Raw genomic sequence first — 22,250 nt, 5'->3', positions numbered from 1 at the left:
TAATTAAAATTAAAACGTGGAAAACTGTATTCAACTAAATGAAATGATAATAAAGGATACATTTTTAAAGAGTTCTTTATCAATACTCTTCTCAGCTTTTTAAAAAAGTGTTTTTGCTATGACCACATACACCCTGACTTTCTGCACATGCAACGTGAAACTATAAAGGGTAAAAATGCATATCCATTCCAACGCCATTAGTAAAGTGAGCCAGCTTGTCAGCATTTCCTGTGTGGGAGAAAATGTAATAACTTTCAAAGAACGTTTTCTAGGTATACGGCAAAGTATAAACAAATTAGCAGGTGTCAAGGAGTGCAGTGATCATACGTGAAAAATGTCAGTCCTTTGACACTCTCTCCTGGAGCCCTTCAGGCCATGTCCTCTCATCTACTGACTCCTCTTCCTCTGCCAGTCAGTTAGATCTCATAGGTCCCCACATACCCTGTTGGCTGTGGCTGTTTTCTATACGTTCACTTATTCATCTATCTATACATATATTCCCTCTGGATGATTTTAGCTACTCTGACCATTTTTAGTCATGACTCCCAATTTCTTATCTCCAGGCCAGAACTTTTCCCCTAGATTCACTCATATCCAGATGCAGGTATTGTCTCTTGACCCCCGTGCCTTTGTGCATGCTGCCTCTCTGCCCAGAGCACCCTGTCCTGTCAGGCTAGCTCTTAAACCTAGACCTGTCTCAGGTGCCACTCTCCCCACTAGGCTGACGGACACAGGAGCCTCTATTCCCTGTTACTGTAACACCCTGGGAATCTCCCTTTCTTTCCTTGTAGGCTGCTAGATTATAATCATCTTTTTTATTGTATTATAATCATTTTTTGACAGCTGGTTATCAATCATAGGTGTAATACATAATATAAGCTCAATAAGCTGTTGAACCAACAGGTTCCATTTTTAATCCACGTGGATACACTTAACAAGCCATTAATTCCAAACTAGATTGTTCTGGGGGGAAAATGCAAATGAAAGTTCACAAGCTTTAACCATTTATTACTCTTTTCTCTTACTGACTGAGTTGTCTATGTCCTGGAACTAATAAAGAGTCACAAAACTTGTTTTTATGGTTTGCTATCAGAAAAGTCACAGGATTGATAGATTGCCATGTTTCCCTATTTCAATAGGTCCCATAACTACAGCTGCTTGCTCCAAAGTCAGTTTCACATAGAAATATGAATAGTTACTATTCACTGCACACATTTCTATAAGGGAAACTCAGTGCCCTCATTCACATTATCTCATTGAATCCTCTACAAAATCCACTGATGTAAACTCTATTATTATGCGCACTTAATGGATAAAACTGAAGTTTAAAGAGATTAACATTTCCAAAATCACCCAACTAGTAAGGAGCAGAGTGGGTTCGAACCTAGGTCTTAGTCCTGAGAACCTGAGTTCTTCAAACCACGGTATATGACCTTTCAACCATTAGAGGGGAATTGTAAGGAGTTTGCATGTAGTATGCCAGTCATCACCAATTACAGGGCCAGACTAAACCTTTTGATGCCAAGCAGACAAAACTCAACAGACCAGTTCTCAGAGACACAAAGGCAAGACTGGCCCTGCAGGAAAAACAAAGAACAAACGAATCCTGGCCAAGTCACAGCCTGCCACACTGAATGGCTTATCTCTGCAGGAAAGACGTGTGTCTATAAATACAACTATGGATTATAAATCTATAAAAAAATCAGAATTCAGGTCCCACCAGTTTTTGTCCTAAGTCTTCTTCCGTATGGTCTTGTGCTTGAAGAAATATTGGCCTTTTAAACCAACAATCATATGTTGGCAAGAACTACTTGTTCATCAAGGATCACAGGCTGAATTGATTTTGCAGGAGGTATGCATTTTTATTATGCCAATAAATTATTCCGGTTAAAAAAACCGTCAAAAAAAATGGTGCAGGACTGATGGAACCTCAGGGCGGGGGAAGTATTTGAGGGGAACCTAAGAATGGGGGCAGTGGCTATGGAGGCGGGATGGGGATGGGTACTTTGCCTCTTGCCTGTCTTGCCCTTCAGGTAACGGTTAGACAGACAGACTCCTGTAAATCTTCAGAGGGAAAGAAAAGATTGATTCTTTCTTAATAAATGTCTTGGTGGCCCTTGTCCTTATTTCTTCACCATTTTGGTAATAAGCTTTCAGATGCCTCAAATCTTTTAGAAAATGAAGACTTAAATGTCAAAACCAAAACTTGATATATACGTTTTTTTTTTGCTCCACTGCCCACTATGCCCCCAAAGTGGTAACACTGAGAAGTATCCTAACAATTGGGCATTAAAAACAATCCAAAAAAAATCCTATTAGTTACAGTTACCTATACCTTAAGCTATAAGAGTAAGCCCAAATCCTGTAGGAAATGGTACTTCTTTCAGAATTTATTGAGTGCCTAATATATAGCTAAAACGTGTAGGAAATGAACAATCTCGGTCCTCAGAATAGGTATTACGATTATTTCACAAATGAGGAGGCCTTCTGGATGGAAGGTTAGGAGTGGAATAAATTGCTGGACACCCTGGCAGCGGCCCACGGTACCCGTGGGGTCTGTTCTCCTCGGGAATTAGGAGGTGTGCCTCTTCAGAGGTGTGTATGGCCTGACCTTTGTACACCTCAAAAGTGACCACATGGGAAAAGTAATCCCAGCATTTATTCCATTGGCCGCAGAGAGACTGAAGTACTAACAGAAGTCAAAGGAGAACCTTTCTCTGATATTAACTTATTCATTTGTCCATTGTCCTGTCTTCAGTTACCAAGGAAGAAAAGTGAGCTCCAAGAGAGCAGAACTCTAGTTGGCCTCATTCACAGCTTTACTCCCATCACCTAGTGCTGGGCATGGCATATAGTGACACTCAATAAATACTGAGGAAGAAATAAAGTCCATGTGGGAAAATGGGCCAACCACCACTAAGGATGAAGACATACCATATTTTCCTTTTCAGGAAGACTTCAACTCCGACTCACAGAAAAGATGAATCCACAGATGTGAAATCTAAACCGGGAATTTTCTGCGGGCCTTGTGGGCCAAGATGAAGTTTGCAAAAAAGGGTGAAATGGAAGAGTCAACCAAGGGCAGAATAGACTGCTGGTGTGTAACTTTTAAATTCGGATTCATGATCTGAAACGTGTTTCTCCCTGCACTTAAATCATTTGTCCTTATCTGTTCCCACATCTCACATATTTATTAAAGCATTGCTGTGCCATTAAGCAATGCAACCCCTAAAGGCATTGTTGGAATGTGGTCATTACTTCAGGCCAGTGGGAGAATATAAGGGACGTCAAACAGGTTATTTGTTGTTATAAAGCACCATTAAACCAATTACATTTCCATAATATGATGGAAACAAGACCACTACGAAGCTAGAAACTTGAGAAAAGCATTTTAAAAGCTGTAATCGTAAGTAACTCATGACTAAAGACACTGCACTGTTATGCAACATAAGTGTCAGGGGAACAAATTTCCATCCTCATGACTCATGCTTCTGTATTCCACATATTACTGGATGTCTCCTTCATTTTAAAGAAATGTGAACAGAAGTGTATATATAAAAATACCCGATACCCCAAACATGAAAAGACAACAACTATCAGGCTAAGAAAAATCTGTTAAGTTGACACTGAGTCAGCAGAGCCATTCTTCCGAGACGGAAAGTTACTCCATCTTTTGAAAAGTATGGCCGGAGAGACAACTCCTTGCCCGAGACCAACTCGCCCCCACCATCGCTTTCCTAGAACTGGGTCCTGAACTGCCCAGCCAAGGCAGGAGAGCAAAGGCCCTGAGAAGGGGCCGTAAAAATAATTCCCCCTGCCACCCCCGCACCTACTTTGCCTCTCCTTTGCCTTAAGAGGCGAGCAGGGAGGGCTCCTAACTCTGTCCACTTCCAGACCAGTGGGTCCCCCCTGGTCTCCCTCATCCGCCCATAACAGCTCGAGAGTACGGACCAAAGCAGTCTAGAAAGTGGCTCAAGCCAACACACCAGTACCTGCTCCAGAGGTCTCTCGGTCGCCCCTCCCCCCGCCCAGGGTTCATCCAGCAGGTCCCCGCGACTAGATAGCTGTCTCAACCACACGATTTTCACCGACTTTATTGGCTCCCGACCCCGGCGGGCTCCTCGCCGCCCACCTCCCCACTAGATCTAGCCGGCCCTCGATGACATGGAGCATATTCAAAAACATTCCGGGGCAGCTATGAAAAGAGCCCTTGCTGGGGAAGCCCGCTCCCCCGTGGCGGCGTCAGGGTCACTTGCTCTTCGCCTTCTGACTCTCCGTCTTCTTGGGCAGCAGCACGGCCTGGATGTTGGGCAGGACGCCGCCCTGAGCGATGGTCACTTTCCCCAGCAGCTTGTTTAGCTCCTCGTCGTTGCGGATGGCGAGTTGCAGGTGGCGAGGGATTATCCTGGTCTTCTTGTTGTCACGAGCGGCGTTGCCAGCCAACTCCAGGATCTCCGCCGTCAGGTACTCCAACACCGCTGCCAGGTACACCGGCGCCCCAGCGCCTACTCGCTCCGCGTAATTACCTTTGCGCAGCAGTCTGTGCACTCGGCCCACTGGGAACTGCAGGCCCGCGCGGGAGGACCGTGACTTGGCCTTTGCCCGCACTTTGCCGCCCTGCTTTCCGCGACCAGACATGTTCGCCTCTCGCCCAAAACTCCAGCAACGAAGAAGTACCCCGGCAATCCGGGTTGGAGAATGGGAGTGCAACGTACCACACCCGAACCGCCTCTACCAACACTTTGCTGATACTAGGCAGCGCCCTCCCATTGGGCGCCGCAACATCCTCGGCTCCGACGACCAATGACAGGCAGGCTCCGCGACCAAAGAGCGCGCGGGCAGAGGGACCGCCTTCTCCAGCTCTATCCAATTAAAAGAGCAGACTCCTAGTCCTCATTTACATAACCGCTCTTATGAATACTCAGACCCGACTGTTACGCGTTTGGTGGCTACGTTGAATTTATTGGATCTTGAGATTTCAACGTCCACGCACACTCCCGGGAAAAGAAAGTCTACAGAAGTAAGGAAGCATGGTTAGAAACAAAAATCCGGAAGAAGAGCTATTCCGTCTATACTACGAAGCGCTCAAGCGAGAAATGCCTCTAGCAATGGAGGTCGTGGGGTGTGCCCGACAGCATCCTAGCCAGGTAGTTAACTGACTTCAGAGCCCGTGCTTTTGGGCAACACGGCTCCTCAAGCGAAATCACAACCTCTCTACCGAATTCTGCCTGCCCAGTGCAGGGTACGTTGCCTGTTCCTTTAAATAACACCTTGCCTCATGCAAACCCAGGGGCGCCTGCTAATACCCTGCAGTGTGGGGAGCTGACTCCAAAAGAGGCTTCGGACGGAGTTGGCCATCAGAACTTTCTTAATCACACTAGATGACACTGGACTCCCCGCACAGCTCTGCCTCTCACACGCTGCCGATCTTCGCTTCGAATGGCTGCGAAACTAGAGTGCTAGACTAGACGTGACTACTGTCTTCACAGACGACAGGAACACGCTCCCTCAGCCAAAACTGAACATCTCTTGCCTTTCAGGATAAGAGCCTGAAGAGAGCGTCTGGATGCCCATGAGAAGCCACAGGCGCAGCTCCGTGCCGAGGCTGCTGAGGCTGCTGGCCTTGCCGTGCCCCTTATTGGTCCTGGGGCCGCGCATCACGTTCTCCACGAAGACTCTGAGAGTCTCCTTGTAGACGAGACTAGAGGTAAATAAGGTCTCGTAAGACATTCCCATGGCGCTAGGCGCTCTCCTTTTCCAGCCCTCTGCGGCGCTAAGAGATCACGAAAAGACTAAAGGAAGACCGGCAGCAGCTACCCTTATAAACCCGATTGCGGAGCCATAGCATTCAGAACAAAATAAGGGTTGTTTTTTTTTATTTGGAATTAGAAATTACTTTCTACTAATTTATTGAGGTAATTTCATTTACCTCAACATTTTCCACAATTATACAATTACACTAGTATGTGATGTAAGAGTAAACACATATTAAAATAAGCAGTATTTTATACGGATTATAATATCCACTTAAAACAAATTTACCCTTTCACTACCCTAATAAAGATTTCATTGAAATAGCGTTTTCAACTATTTATGTATATGTCCTTATTGTCTAGAACAATGATTAAAGTACTTGTAGTAGGGACTCACTAAATGTCTCTGGAGCTGAGAAACAGTATATTGTCACCACGAAGGTGGTCATCCTGGAGCCAGACTGCCTCAGTCCAAATCCTGGCTGTACCACTTACCAGCTGGCCTTCCAGAACTTATTGAACCCGCGTACCTGTCCCAAAGTGTTACTTTGAAGATTAAATATGTTAGTAAGCATCCAGTAATTGTTAGAGAAATTGAATGAATGATGCACTTAGTAGCAAGTTGTTGACCTGGAATGAGTTCTCTCAATTTAGCATAAATTCTGCCCTACATTGTGGGAAATTCCACCCCCCCCCCCCCCCCCCCCGCCGCTTTTTTATGAGGAAGATTAGCCCTGAGCTAACGTCTGCTACCAATCCTCTTCTTCTTTGCTGAGGAAGACTGGCCCTGAGCGAACACTGGTGCTCATCTTCCTCTACTTTATATGTGGGAGACACCTGCCACAGCTTGCCCGGACAATCTGTTTGCAGGTCCACAACCGGGATCGGAACCAGTGAACCCCAGGCCACTGAAGGGTAATGTGCGAACTTAACCACTGTGCCACCAGGCTGGCCCCTATGGTGGGAAATTTTTAATAATTATTATTTTGGATGCTATCCTTTTATTCTTAGAAGCAAGAGAGATTTCTAACTTGAAAATGTTCTAACCTTGACTTTTTAGTCTTAGTAAATATAAACAAATCAACCTGTTTTACCATTATAAGAATCCTGATCTCTTCAAGATCTGATAGACTTTTCTTCTTCCCTGTGAGTGACGGATTAAAATCATATAGTACAATTTGAGTATCTAGGATTTTTTTCTAGCCATACAGTGATCCCAGGTTAATTCATCTTTAACCAAAAAAAAGTACTTTTTGTGTTATGGAAATGGGTAAATTATAAGCGTTTAGATACCTAATATTTACTATAAAGCTTTCCTGCTGGAAAAGTGTATTCTTTAAGACAAGGGATAGGGAACACAGTTTATTAAAATATTCCTTTCTCCAGATGTTAAGTGCCTGGCAACGAGTTATGAATCATCCTCTAAATATGGGGGCCTTTTATCGCAGTAAAACGTCTGGAGTCCTGTCCCCTAGAGCGGTGACACTACAGAAAGTTTTATTTTTATTCAGGGACTCTCTTCAACGGATTGAGCTTGCTGATTGAAGATTTGCACTAGAAATGACTCTTTAGAGCTATGATCGTGGCACCCATTATTTTATAAGAACTCTGAATGTTTAAGTGCAAGATGGGAGAACCTCAGATTTGAATGAAATAAATCTACAATATTTCAGCTAAGTAACCACAGAAAACCACTTACTTGGTTGAAAAGCAAATACGCGCGGGCGTGGGGCTGGGGCGGAGGAGGCAGGAAAATCTGCAAATTGCGCAGAAACTGAAAGGAAAAGTCTTGAGGGAAGGAGGGGAGGAAGATTAGACTTTTGAAAGAATTTTAATTATCTGTGGGGGCCACAAAAGAGAAAAAAGCACCATTAAAAATTTTCCTCTCCCCCTACTTGTGACTGAAAAAAATCCACAAACGAAAGCTATAAAGCAATTGCCTTCAAATCTAACAAGATGCAATGCGTTCCTGGTTCCTACTGATTGTCACATTAGTCTGAGAATAATATTATAAAAGTAAGCATTCCGTTTGAAAAATAATTAGAATTCACGAGCGCGTGAGGGAGAGACGAGGGGGCCGGCGGGGACAAGGGAGAGAAACCGAGCGCGCATAGGATCTGGCCGACTTTTACTGAAGCGCTGACAAAACGCAAGAGAAATTCTATTGAGTCCTCAATTTTATGGAAAAATAACTAAAAAGGTTTTCCCCCCCCAAAAAAGAAATCAGTCTTGTTTTGTTTACTGCTTGCTAGACTCACTATTGTGACGAGGAAAAACGGCTCCTGGGGCCTAGAGCTCCGCCCACTTTCTTGAGGTTTTCAAACAGGTCCGCCACCAGAGAATATAAACCCTGGGCTAAAGCTCCTCATTACCGACTGCTTTTCGGTCTTGAAGCACAGTTCTTGATACGATGTCTGGTCGAGGTAAAGGTGGCAAAGGGCTGGGAAAAGGAGGCGCCAAGCGCCACCGTAAGGTTTTACGGGACAACATCCAGGGCATCACGAAGCCGGCCATCCGCCGTCTGGCCCGCCGCGGTGGTGTCAAGCGCATTTCTGGGCTCATCTACGAGGAGACCCGCGGAGTGCTGAAAGTGTTTCTGGAGAACGTGATCCGCGACGCCGTGACCTACACGGAGCACGCCAAGCGCAAGACGGTCACGGCCATGGATGTGGTGTATGCGTTGAAACGCCAGGGCCGCACCCTCTACGGCTTTGGTGGCTGAGCTCGTCCTGCGGCTTTTCTCCAGGTTTCAAAAGGCCCTTTTTAGGGCCCCCAAGACGTCAAGAAAAGAGCAGACACTACTTACCGTGTAAATACCGACTTCAAGTGCAGATACGCGCCTTAGATGAGGCGCTCTGAACGCCATTACCATATAAATGTTGGCTTTAAGTGCAAATACGCGCCTTGGACGAAGCGCTCTGAACGCCGTTAGTAAGAAACGGTTCGAAGCATCTGCTCCGGCCGCTGTCTCCGGTTTAGAGGCTTTAGGCTTGGGAGGAGGGGAGGTGTGGACAGTGGAGCTGTGGGGGGACTCAACACCACGCGCTTGGGACGCAGCTTGGGAAGAGGGGCGCAGGGCAACAGTGACTTCTCTCTACATAGAAGCAGACGCCTGCCTCCTGGCTTGCTTTTGGATTCCGCTTGGGAGAAGACAGCATCTACGTTAGGAAACCCATTTCTCATGAGCAGTGGACGGCTTCTAAGCAACTAAGGCCTCTGTCCCTGAAGCTATATGTAGTGGCTTCTATGTAAATCAGGGGAGCGGCATTCCCGCTTCCGATTGGACAGGAGGGCGCCGCGTCGGAGCGCCGCAGCCGGGCCGGCCTCTGAGAGCGCGGGGCTGGGCCTGTCCCAGCGCCCAATAGGGAAGCGCCGCTGCCGGCGAGTCAGTGCGAAATGCCGTCCGAGGGTGGCGCGCTGGTGTCCTGCCGGGCGTGGATAGGTGATTTCTTCGCGGACGGTTTGAGTAAGGCCCCCGAGCTCAGACGCTGACTGTAGGGTGGTGAAGTGCGGGCCAAGGCCAAGACCAGGCCGAAGCTCGCGGACCCCGTGCGGCCCATGAGTCGGCTGCACAAAGTTGGCTGCGCGGAGCAGGTGAGCGTCCGCACCCCGGAGAAACCGGCGGCGGTGCTCGAACCCTTGACCGTGGGAATCCAAGAGGTGGCCAGCAGAGCGGCCAGGGACGCAGGACAGCGGCCTGCTCAACATCCTGGCGCTGCTGCTGCTCGGGAAAGAGTGTCTTGTGACCCGGTCGCAGCCGGGAGAGGAGCCCTGGCTGCAGAGTAAAGGTCTTTTCAGAGCCGCCGGGGCTCTGGAAGGGAGATGGGCGGTGGGTTGGGTTCTAATAAGCTCGGTGAAAATGGTATGGGCGAGAGCTGGGTGGTAGCGGAGTCCTACCCAGTGATCCTGTCGTTCGGCCAGGAGACCTCGAGCAACGTGCGGCCCTGGGGCAGCCTGTTGGAGGGAGCCTCCAGGCGACTGTAGGGCCTGGAGATGGGGAGACCTACCTACGTGCAGGCCAGCAGGGGCCGCCAGGGAGGCGAGGCGGGACCCCAAGTCAGTATGATGGCCTCGCTCTATTCCTGGCTCTAGCACTCATAACTTGTTTATGTGAGGGAAATGGGGAAAGGGCTTAGGACCCCAAAATACAGTGCGATTCCATGCATCTTAGCTAATCTCCCCCAGCTCTGGCTTGTCTCAATATCGTGAAGTCACTTAGCTTCCTGGAGGTGGTTGCCTGGAGCGGCTCTGGGGAAACTTCCCAGCCTTGATAGGCAGATATGTCTCATTTTAAGCGATTTATGTTTGAAATATACTCTGGCCAGGGAAACATTTATTGTATTCCCTTAGCGGAGGCTGGCGTTATGCCATCTCTTGAGCGGCTGGCACTTTGTGTTCTATTATTGCATTTGATTGTCCAGGAAATTTATGAAGTATTTGTTATTAATACCGTTTGACAGATGAGAAAGCTTATGCTGGGGTGTAAGAACTGGAGCCGGCGTTTGAACCCAGCCCCGTTGGATCCCGCACCCTTTGACCTTAACCCTTATGTACCACTGCTTCTGCCATGGAGGCAGTACCTTCTCCTACTCCATAAAGACAGTAGTATCCGTGATGCTGGTGTGAAATGAAATTTCTAGGGCAGTGAGTCCCGGAAGCTCAACTTTCTTTAATGTGAATGAAAAAATGAGTTACTTAAAAGAAATGGCATTGTGTGGCACACTTCTGTGCCTTTATATTTAGTGAATGAGTGAATTTGAGTGGATGGATGATGTACCCTTTCAATCCCCAAGTTAGCATGAATCAAATTGTTGGAGGTGAAGGTTAGGAGCCCAGTGGAGCATGGAAATAAGTACTTGCTTGACAGTTCAAAATATCTATTCCTTGGAAGTTTAATTTTTGTTTGTGTTTTTGATAGTGGCCCCAATTCTTTCTACCTGTCCAATAGAACTTATATTTTCCTTTAATAGCATGGCTATTTTTTTGTTCATGTTTTATATAATTTATGAAATATAACCAAATTATTTGAGCACAAAAATCTTTGTTTTCATGTGTATGAGTCCCATGGTAGTACCCAGTCCTGAAGTAATCGTATTTTCCAAACCACAACTGGGTCACGTGATTGGAGAACACAACAGAATATCTGAAATTAGAACTGACAGATTTTCTAAAGTTGGCTAATAAAATGCCTTACTACAAATGTTTGTTAAATACAGAACTTAATGTAAAGCTTCTCCGTAATGCCTTCCTTACAATGTGAACAGAATGCTATTGAAATTAGACCTTGTAGCAAAGTCATCTCTTCTGAATTTTGAACATTTAATGCCTCTTTTGTTCCAAGAACTGTTAACTTTTCAAGAATCAGAGAAAATTAGCGTAGTTCCTGCCATCAAGAAGTTTCTATTTTCCAAGTGAAGAGGGAAGGGAAAGACATCCGTGTACTTATACTCGTGTGGTTTGCTCTAATAGAGTGGTATGAATGAAATGGTATTGGTGTACAGAAGAACAAATAGTGTAAGGCTTAGGGGGTCTTCAAAGATCAGGCGACATTTGTTCTGAGCCAAAGGCCCTTTGGAGAAGGGGAAGGCCACACTAAGCTTGGGGAACAAACAGCATGACCAAATGCCAGAGTAGTTTCCAGGCAGGATGTATTTGGGGAGCCTCCTAATGTTGGATATTTAATTTGTCCAGTTGCCCAGGAATAATGCAATGGACTAGGTAAACAGTTGGATAAAAATTGAAATCAAGTCCAAACAAGCCAATAGAAAAATGAGCAAAAGACAGTGGGAAAACATGGCCAATAAACATAGGAAGAGGTGTTCAGCTTGGTTAGTCATCAGGGAATTGCAAATCAGGACCACAATGAAATGCAATTTTGCACTCACTAGTTTGGTAAAAATTTTAAAGTCGTCATTATCTTGTAAAATTGAAGATAGGTTCACATATATGCTGAGCCAGCAATTCCACTCCTGGATAGTTACCTAAGGGAAATTATAGCATGTATGTACCAGGACACGTGTTCACCAAAGTTCTTGATAGAACTGTTCACAGTAGCAAAAGCAAAGAAACCATATGAACATTGACAGGAAAGTGGATGAATAAATTGTGGTGAAATATAATTTGGCAGTCAGAATGAACTCATAAATGCAATTTGAGTTTATGGTGGTCTATATTGAGTGTTTTGTTTTTCTACTGACATGCGTGAAGACTTGTGTCTTCATGTGTTTGGCAGATGTTTATTCTGAACTAATATATGGTTGACGATCATATGCAGAGTGCTGAGGAGCTAACTGAGCACACTGCCCTCCAGAGAAAATTAGCATTTGCTTCTCCTTTGGGCCAGATGCTTCTATCAATTTGTGATTTTAGCCCCTTTCCCGTGTCCCATCTTGATGGAAGAGTCTCACATTCTCCTTCTTTGTATCCTTAGAGGAGATCCAAGCCTTATTCTCCATTGCAGCCCTAGATTTGACGCTTGCTTTCCCATCACCTTCAGTTGTTATTTCACTGCTGTTTTATTTTTAATTTTTTGCTCTTTGGGGATTTTCCTTATTTTCTTGTGACCATAGAAATACAGGCTTTGAGCTAGAAGTTTCATTCAGATTGTGTGGTTTGCCAAACTGCTCAAAGTGGGTTTCACCAACTATAACATTTGATGTTATATGTCTTCCCCGACTAGTCTGTGAACTTGCAAGCAAGAATCTGATTCATATCTGTACTCCTTGAACCTCTGACCTATAATTTTGAATACACATAGGCACTTATTAATGTTCTGAGAAAATTATCTATTCACTTATTTGATAATATGGTAACATATCTTACTAAAATAGAGTTGTTTTCCGTATGTTTCTATTCTCTGAAAAGATGATATACCATAACAATGATCTGCTCCTTAAATTTATTAGTAAGCCATTTGCCTTGAAGTCCTGCCCTGGAGGTAATGTTTTGGTTACATTTTCAGATTCTTTCACCACCTTTATTTTTTTCTATTTAGACGTCCTACTTTTTTTTGAGTTAAATTCGATAAGTTATATTTTCCTTTAAAGCCATATATTTTATTTTAAAAATTAGAAAAAAACTTATACACATCATATTTTCTAATGTTAAAAAATTCACCTTTCTCATTTCTAATTTTGTGTTATCTTTTCTTCTGATTATATTTTTCAGAAATCTGTTTATAAATTAGTTTCTTCAAAGAAAAAATTACTCAGTTTATCCTTTTAAAATCTTTTAATAATTTTTATTCTTATTGTTTCTTACCCTGTAATTTCCTTGGTAGGATTTTTTACCATTTCTCCAAAACCTGTTATCCCCATTTCATTTTAGATTCTTTATTTTCAAAATAACAGTATAATCTATGACTCTGAATTTATTTCTATTACAGCTTTGGTTGCATCTCAAACTTTTGAAATATTGTAGTGCATTGTGTTATTTCCTAAGTCATCCATAATTTTATTATTATTTCATCTCATCTTAACCCAATTATTAAAGAGGTTAAAAATTTAGAGAGTTGGAATGTTTTCCTGTTTTAGTTATCAAAATTAATTTTTAGTTATAAATTTGGGCTAGGGAATGAGACCTCTGCAATTTCTTCTTTTTGGAAATTATTGAAGTTTTGTTATCATTTTTTGAAAATATCATGGATGCTGGCCAAGGAGGCATAGTATAATGTTTTAAAATAGGACATTCAATTTATAGCTGTTCAATATTGTTAATTATATTTTGAAAATAAAAACCCTATCACTGTTTTTATCTACTCTGTGTATATTGTATCTAATAGTGTCGTGTTGTTTCCTGCTATATTTTTGTTTCTCTCAGTTTATCCTCATATTTTAAATAGCATTTATTTTATATAATTTGCTTGTGTGTGATTTGGTATTTAAACTTCATGACTGTCATACCTTCTTTATAGGTTGTACCTTTTATCAATGTGAATAACTCTTTTTTGACTCAATTTTTTTTTGGTCCCTGGGGTATTAATTAACTTGAATTCCAATTAGTTAACTCCTTTTTTAACCTTATCTCAGGTGGTGTTAGGCACCTGCAATCCTTAATACACCGATGATCTAATTACAATGTTTATCTCCCCAAATTTTAACAACTTTATTTTGGTTATTTGTGATAATGCATAAAATATCTACATCTATTATTATATAATTCAGGGGAAATAAAATTGTAAGAAAAATTTTATGTTATACAAATAACATCAGAAAAATAATCTTAAATTATTTGAAGTGAAGTTTTGACTTTATTTCTCCTACCCAATATGTGTAACTTTCTCAAGATAATAAAGAATTGTTCAGTTAAGTATTACTTCACTGGACATCATCTGAGTCTTTAGTTCACATGAGAGTATTTGATACATCAGACACCTGGGGTGGGGCAATTTATAAAATCTGCTATCACAGCATCCTGTGATTTGAAATAGTACATAATAAGCACTCAATATAGTACATAATAAGCACTCAATAAGTAATCAATGAATTAGTGAATATATGATTAAGGGATAATGGAGGAATACTTTCATTTATTGTCGAAGGTTAAGTCAATCATAGATGAAAAGACTTTAATTATTATATTTTTCTTATCCTAACTAAAATTCACCCCATAGGGTGTTTTTTCATCTGGAAGCGTCTTCTTTTTTATGCATTGTATGTTATCAATCCCATAGCTATTATTACCATAATATTCTACATTCAGAAACATTTATTTCCAAGTCCTTTATTTGTAAACACAAATAAGTAAGCACAGATATGTGTATAAGTAAGAATTTCAAGATGGGATGTAAAACTATGCCTATAGCATAATATCGATACAGCAAAAGACTATAATCAATCTTTTTTTACCAACATGTTAATAGTAGTTATTAGTATGTAGAGGCTTACTGGTTATTTTAATTTTTATCCTTTTTGCTATGTTTTCTAAATTTTCTATGAATACTTTCATAATTAAAAATCAATATTTGAAATAAATTTTTCACAAACATTAGATAATTAGATAATTGGAAGGTTATATAGTGCATAGGGGAAGGATACACACACATGCATGGTCATATTACAGGTGGGAAGACTCTGTCACTCACGTTACACTGTACTGTACTGTATATGATACTATCTATAGGTTATATGCACCTTACCAAAATACCTTTGTCTGTATATATGCTCTAGCTTATATTTCAAATATAAAAGTACTTAGTTTCCTCAAATAAACATGCCAACCGTCCCTTGGAAAGGAATTCCCTGAATTCTAGTGGGAGACTCAGAAGGAAGATAAGGATGCTGGAGGTAATCATTAACAGCATTTAAATTCTACCAAGCAGTAGTCTTGCTTAAATATATAATGAAATAATTTTACAATAGTTCCTAAATTCAGTTCTCTGAGAAAGAAGGGAAACAGGTCAAGTTTATGAAAGACAAAAATTGAGAAAGAAACTCTAAAAGTGAAAAACTTTCTTCATAGATTAATCAGATACCATAATGTGTTTATAAACTGAGTTGGAACCTTGAGGGAAAGGCATAATGGAAAAAAATTTTGTCTTTCATTGCCATGGGCAAGCAGGCATACTGTTGTTCAAGGAGTGGGACAGAACTAGTGGTTGGGAGATTAGCAAAAGAAAAAGTGACTTGTTATAAAGGAAAAATTTTTATAAAGATAGCAGAGTATAAATGTAGTGTGGTGGAGTAGGACACACTGAACTACAAGCTAGGAAGCTGGGTCTCAGCCCTTTCGCTTTCCATCGTGAAATGAGTGTGTTAAATCGAATATCTATTCCTTAGGTGTAAGATGATGAAGTGTAGCAGGTGAAGAGAGCAGTCTTTTAAAAAGCACTCTATAGGGGCTGGCCCCGTGGCCGAGTGGTTAAGTTCCCGCGCTCCGCTGCAGGCGGCCCAGTGTTTCGTTGGTTCGAATCCTGGGCGCGGACATGGCACTGCTCATCAAACCACGCTCAGGCAGCGTCCCACATACCACAACTAGAAGGATCCACAACGAGATATATACAACTATGTACTGGGGGGCTTTGGGGAGAAAAAGGAAAAAATAAAATCTTAAAAAAAAAAAAAAAAGCACTCTATAAACATTTTGTGAATGACTGAATGAAAGAATGATTGGTTGTGACTCGAAGGAGCCAAAGGATATCCCTTTCTTTGGTCCAGCTTAAGTCCTAGAATTTTTCAGATGTCTAGAATAACAACTACAATGATTAATAAAGGAATAGTAGTTTTCTTGAACAAGTTGGAATTACTAGCAAATAATGTGACCATTTTAATTCAATGTGAAAAATCATGCTGAACTTCCTACTGGTAAAATAGAACAGCAACTATAGGAGACCTTTTAAAAAGCTCTGTACAAGTCGGTTTCTCATTTATCATTGGGGGGAACGTCTTCTTGGTACCTGTGAAGGTACTTTGGCTAAAGAGGGATATTTCCTGGCTAATAATATTTAAAAATGTGCATTCATAGAAACAAAAAGTTTGAACTATAATTGATGCTATTTTGTTTTCTTTGTTGCTATTATAAACCAAGTAGGCAGTCATTCCCAGACATAATCATGTTTTAGATTAGAACTTTGTAGTGTTCTGACTATTTGGTTCTGTGATCCAGAGAGAGAAAAAGTAAAGGAAGTGTTTATTCATGTTTTTCTCATATTTAAAAGTTCTTAGCTGGCTGCGTGATTGGTCATGAAGAAAATAATAATATTTTTTCTTTCAAAATGTAATTTGAGGGGACGGCCTGGTGGTGCAGTGGTTAAGTTTGCATGTCCCACTTCGGCGGCCCAGGGTTCGCCAGTCTAGATCCCGGGTGTGGACCTACACACCACTTGGCAAGCCATGCTGTGGCAGGTGTCCCACATATAAAGCAGAGGAAGATGGGCACGGATGTTAGCTCAGGGCTAATCCTCCTCAAAAAAAAAGAAAAATGTGAATTGTCTAGAGATTTTACCGCCTCTTTTATATGCCACTAGAAATTACTCATCTTTCACTTATGGAGCAATGGGATGGTGTTAACCTAATGGTTTAACTATGGAAAAACAAAATATTTGCTTCAGTAGTAGACTTTTTTATAGGATACATAAAATTTGATTAAGCAAATTATCTTACAGATAAAGTTTATATTAATCCTATAATTTGCTAAACCATTGACTTAAGCTTTTTAGATATATAAAAAGGAGATACTTTTATATTTTTAATTAAATATCTACATTTCTGCATCCTCTTTACTCATCTTCATTATCATCATTGACCCTAAACTCTGTTTATTCATTGAAGGATAAGATAAAGAAACTAGAGGAAGGTGCTGCCCAAATTCAACCTTTTTATAAAATAATTTTGTTATAATTATGTTTCTAAGCAACTTATATTTTATATTTTTAATTTAATCTGACAGTCTCAGTTTTTAATAGGAGAATTCAGTCCATACACATTTAGTTTAACTATAAACATGATTCTTTCCTTCTATCTTACTTTATGTTTATGTTTATATTATTGTTTCTTTTTCTCATTTTTACTGGTTTTATCATGACACTATTTGTGACAGACATCACTGGTGACCCATCCATAATTAGCTCTTCCCTTTGTTCTTTTTTTTTTTTTTGAGGAAGATTAGCTCTGAGCTAACATCTGCTGCCAATCCTCCTCTTTTTTTGCTGAGGAAGACTGGCCCTAAGCTAATATCCGTGCCCATCTTCCTCTACTTTATATGTGGGATGCCTGCCACAGCATGGCTTGCCAAGTGGTGCCATGTCCCTACCCGGGATCTGAACCAGCGAACCCCGGGCACCAAAGCGGAAGGTGCACACTTAACCACTGCGCCACCAGGCTGGCCCCTTCCCTTTGTTCTTAATATCAGAACATAAATTTTGTTGGGAATGATAACACACTCAGTAGAAAAATTGTATTTCCAAGGCCCCCGTCCTGAGAAGAGTGGCCACGTGGCTGAGTTCCATGTATGTGGGCAGAAGTTGTTGAATGAGGCTGCTGGGAAACCTGCCTAAAAAGGAAGATAACTCAGATGACAGATCCTTTCTATTTCCCTCTTCCTCCTTTTTTCTGCTTGGATTGGAGAAGTAATAATTACCATATAGTACTTCTGAGATGGCATTGAAAATGGAAGTTGAATATTAAGGATACTGGAGCAAGAAGATTAAAGGAGCCTGGACAGTGATGAACTCATGAGGCTACTATATCAGCCTTGGGTAGTCTACCTTCAAACATTTTCCGTGAGGGAAAAGTAAAGTCTTATTGTGTTTAAGCCCCTATTATTTCAGGTCTGTGTTACTAATTGCTGGAAAGTGACGCCAAACTGGTAGAATATGTATTCTCCTTTCTTCTTTGTTAATTTAGAAGTAATACTGTGTTTTTCTGTTTCATTGGTTGTTACATTCTCTTTCTTGACTTGCATAATTAAACCATATTTCTTTACTCTTTTATAAAATACTAGCTCTTGCACATCCAGCCCCCTCATTGCTTCCCCCACCTCGGAAAGTAGAGACTTTCAGAATATATCTCCCCATCTCTATCCTTACTCTCATGTTAACGCCTTTTTAATACTTCTGTTTCCTTTCTTTATATCCGCTGTCAACTCCACAGATTTGATGAGATCATTTAGCACTTTAATTCTAGACTGTTATTATGATTTCTCTTGCAGGGTGCCTCTTTTATTTCAAAAATCTTTATTTAGCATTTACCTTACAGATTCCCAGTGACTATGTCATTATCTACTCAAACTTAATTCTACACACATTGCATGAATCATTGCTCACTATTATTTGTTCTCCTCTTCATCTTCCCTGATGTTGAGGTCTCTGATTTATTTTTCAATTGGGTAGTCCTTTTTGAAGAATTTTCCTTAGATGAAGTGTGTAGGTAACAGAGTCCATGATATTTTGCGGCTCTGTGGATATCTTTCCTTCACCTTGTCTGGTAAATGTTATCTTAATGATATTTCCGACTCTTAGGTTGTAGCTCTTTTTTTTTTTTTTTTTTTTTGTCATCAGAAGTCTAGTTAGTGTTCCATGGTTTTGCAGCTTCCTCTGTGCAGCTAAGAAGGCCTATGCTGGTTCTTTGGCCTCTGCTAGTTGCTTATTATTTGCGAGATTTTATTTTTATCCTTGGAGTTCGGTCATTTTACCAGGATATGTTTGAGAGTTTTTTGCCTTTATTTTCCATCACTATTACCCCTTCTTTTCAATCTACTGGCTCAACTTATCCTTCAGCTTAGGGAACTGTTTTTCCTGAAGCAGAGCCTGAGAAAGGGACTCAGGTGCAGAGGATTCTCTTCAAGAAAGAAGTCCGAGGGCATGAGGGAAGCCAGGTAGGGAGAGGAAGTTGCCTCCAAAGGCAGGTGAAGTCTAGTCTTGGCCTGATCCACAGGGCCTCCTGGAGTGGGAGTGACACCTCCAAATTGTCCCATCTTAAAGCAAAGACTATGAAACATGATGTATAATATAAACATTTAAAAATTTTCTGTGGTGCACATGTATTATGCTTAAAATGAGAAAAATTATAATGGAATATTGTAATATGATAAAGCATGGTTTTATCCATATCATTCTTGAGCGTTTTTTGGTTCTTGGTTATGTCAATTTATCTTTTTTACAGTTTTATTAAGAAATAATTGACGTACATCACTAGAAGTTTAAGGTGTACACTATGATGGTTTGATTTACGTATATTGTGAGATGATTACTACAATAGGGTTAGTTAACATCTATCGTCTCATATAGATACAATAAAAAGAAAAATAATTATTTTTGTGATGAGAACCCTTAGGATTTATTCTCTTAAAAATGTTCCTTTATATCATACAGCAATGTTAACTATAGTCATCATGTTGTACATTATATCCCAAGTACTTATTTATCTTATAACTGGAACTTTGTACATTTTGACCACATTCCTCTAATTCCCTCCCCCTCCCCGCCTCTAGTAACTACAAATCTGATCTTGTTTTCTATGAGTTTGGTGGGTTTTTGGTTTTTTATTTTAGATTCCACATATAAGTGAAATCATACACTATTTGTCTTTCTCCATCTGACTTATTTCACTTAGCTTAATGCCTTCAGTGTCCATCCAAGTTGTTGCAAATAGTAAGAATTCCTCATTTTTCATGGCTGAATAATATTCCTCTGTGTATGTGGTATATATATACATGTGTGTGTATATATACATATATATGTATGTATATATACATATATGTATACATTATACACATATACATCCTTACGTAGATATATATGTGGTATATTTAAAATACACCACAACGTTTTTATCCACTCATCCGTCAGTGGACACGTAGGTCATTCCCATGTCTTGGCTATTGTAAATAATACTGCTATGAACGTGGGGCTATAGATGTCTTTTTGAACTAGTATTTTTGTTTCCTTGGGATATATTCCCAGAAATGGAATTGCTGGATCATGTGGTAGTTCTATTTTGAACTTTTTGAGGAAGCTCCATGCTGTTTTCCATAATGGCTGTACCAATTTACAATCCCACCAACAGTGCACAAGGGTTCCCTTTTCTCCACATCCTTGCCAGCATTTGTTATCTCTTGTCTTTTTGATAATAGCCATTCTAACAGGTGTGAAGTGCTATCTCGTGATTTTAATTTGCATTTCCCTAATGACTAGAGATGTTGAGCATCTTTTTGTGTACTTGTTGGCCATTTGTACTACTTCTTTGGAAAAATGTCTATTCAAGTGCTTTGCCATTTTTCAATGGATTATTTGCTTTTTGCTATTGAGTTGTATGAGTTCTTTATATATTTTGGGCATTAATCCCTTATCAGTTATATGGTTTGCAAATATTTTTTCCCATTCTACAAGATGTCTTTTCACTTTTTTGATGGTTTCTTTTACTGTGCAGAGCTTTTTAGTTTCGTATAATTTAACTTGTTTATTTTTTTGCTTATGCTTTAGGTGTGATTTCAAAAAGATCATTACGAAGACTCATGTCAGGGAGCTTTCTTCCTGTGTTTTCTTCTAGGAGTTTCATGGTTTCAGTTCTTACATTTGTCTTTAATTCATTTTAAGTTAATTTTTGTGATTGGTGTAAAATAGGCATCAAGTTTCCTTCTTTTACAGGTGAATATTTAATTTTCCCAGCACAATTTATTAAAGAGACTGTCTTTTCTCCATTGAGTATTTTGGCTCCTTTGTCATATATTACCTGATTGTAAATGCTTGGGTTTATTTCTGGTCTCTCAATTCTATTCCACTGTTCCATTTGTCTGTTTTATGCCGGTAACATACTGTTTTAGTTACTATAGCTTTGTAGTATAGCTTGAAGTCAGGAAGTGTGATGCCTCCTGCCTTTTCTGCTTTCTCAGGATTTCTTTGGCTATTCAGGGTCTTTTGTGATTCCATATAAATTTTAGGAGTGTTTTTTCTATTTCTGTAAAAAATGCCATTGGAATCTTGATAGGGATTGCCTTGCTTCTATAGATGTCTTTTGGTAGTATTGACATTTTAATAACATTAAGTCTTCCAATCCATGAACATAGGATACCTTTCCATTTATTTGTGTCTTCTTTGATTTCTTTCATCAATGTCATGCAGTTTTCAGAGTAGAGATCTTTCACCTCCTTGATTAAATTTACTCTTTAACATTTTATTGTTTTTGATGCTATTGTAAATGGGATTGATTTCTTTTTCAGGAAATTCATTATTAGTGCATGGAAATGTAACTGATTTTTGTATCCTACAACTTTACTGAATTCATTGGTTAGCTCTAAAAGTTTTGGGGTTGAATCTTTAGAATTTTCTATATTTAAAACCATGTCATCTTTAAATAGAGACAGTTTTACTTCTTCCTTCCCAATTCTGGTGCCTTTTCTTTCTTTTTCTTGCCTGATTGCTCTAGCTAGGATTTCCAGTACTATGTTGAATAGGAGTAGTAAGAGTAGGCACCCTTGTCTTGTCCTGATCTTAGAAGAAAAGATTTCAACTTTTCACCATTGATTATGATGTTAGCTTTGGGCTTGTCATATATGGCCTTTATTATGATGAGATACGTTCCTTCTATGCCTAATTTATTGAGTGTTTTCAAAATGAATGGATATTGAATTTTGTCAAATGCTTTTTCTGCATCTATTGAAATGATCATATGATTCTTTTCTTGCATTCTATTAATGTGATGTATCACATTGGTTGCTTTGCATATGTTGAACCATCATTGCATCCCAGAGATAAATCCCACTTGATCATGGTGAATGATCCTTTTAGTGTGCTGCTGAATTCAGTTTTCTTGCATTTTGTTGAGAATTTTTGCCTCTATATTCATTAGGGATACTGGCCTGTAGTTTTCTTTTCTTGTAGTGTCCTTATCTTGCTTTGGTATCAGGATAATGCTGGCCTCATAAAATAAGTTCTCTTCGATTTTTTGGAAGAGTTTGCGAAGAATTGGTGTTACTTCTTTATTTTTTTTAATTATTTTATTGAGGTCATATTGGCTTATAACATTGTGTAATTTCAGGTTATGTTATTATATTTCAATTTCT

General features: G+C 40.3%; 3 protein-coding genes across 5 annotated transcripts in view; 2 read left to right on the top strand and 1 right to left on the bottom strand.

Annotated features, from left to right (window-relative positions):
* Positions 1-4,078: 4,078 nt before the first annotated feature.
* On the bottom strand, positions 4,079-4,956 carry H2AJ (H2A.J histone). Its single transcript, XM_014740718.3, has one exon. It carries the CDS (start codon positions 4,636-4,638, stop codon positions 4,249-4,251), a length of 390 nt encoding a protein of 129 aa, XP_014596204.2. The 5' UTR covers positions 4,639-4,956; the 3' UTR covers positions 4,079-4,248.
* A 590-nt stretch (positions 4,957-5,546) lies between these two features.
* H4C16 (H4 histone 16) lies at positions 5,547-8,529 on the top strand. The gene has a single exon (XM_070269972.1). The coding sequence runs from the start codon at positions 8,164-8,166 to the stop codon at positions 8,473-8,475; it is 312 nt and encodes a 103-aa protein (XP_070126073.1). The 5' UTR covers positions 5,547-8,163; the 3' UTR covers positions 8,476-8,529.
* Positions 8,530-9,106: 577 nt separating this feature from the next.
* GUCY2C (guanylate cyclase 2C) overlaps positions 9,107-22,250 on the top strand; it is a 156,974-nt gene continuing 143,830 nt past the window's right edge. For 2 of the 3 annotated variants that reach the window (XM_070269970.1, XM_001501698.5), the window contains exon 1: positions 9,142-9,347. The gene's annotated coding sequence lies outside the window, so the exon portion shown is untranslated. Of the gene's footprint in view, positions 9,348-22,250 lie in introns of all 3 variants that reach the window. The other variant, XM_070269968.1, reaches the window with a different exon arrangement.

This window comes from Equus caballus, chromosome 6, assembly GCF_041296265.1.
Source record: "Equus caballus isolate H_3958 breed thoroughbred chromosome 6, TB-T2T, whole genome shotgun sequence".
Lineage (NCBI taxonomy): Eukaryota > Metazoa > Chordata > Mammalia > Perissodactyla > Equidae > Equus > Equus caballus.
This window is presented reverse-complemented; position numbering and strand designations above follow the sequence as displayed.

Coding starts and splice junctions, on each gene's coding strand:
- H4C16 (XM_070269972.1), top strand. CDS start 8,164: ATGTCTGGTCGAGGTAAAGGTGGCAAAGGGCTGGGAAAAGGAGGCGCC.
- H2AJ (XM_014740718.3), bottom strand. CDS start 4,638: ATGTCTGGTCGCGGAAAGCAGGGCGGCAAAGTGCGGGCAAAGGCCAAG.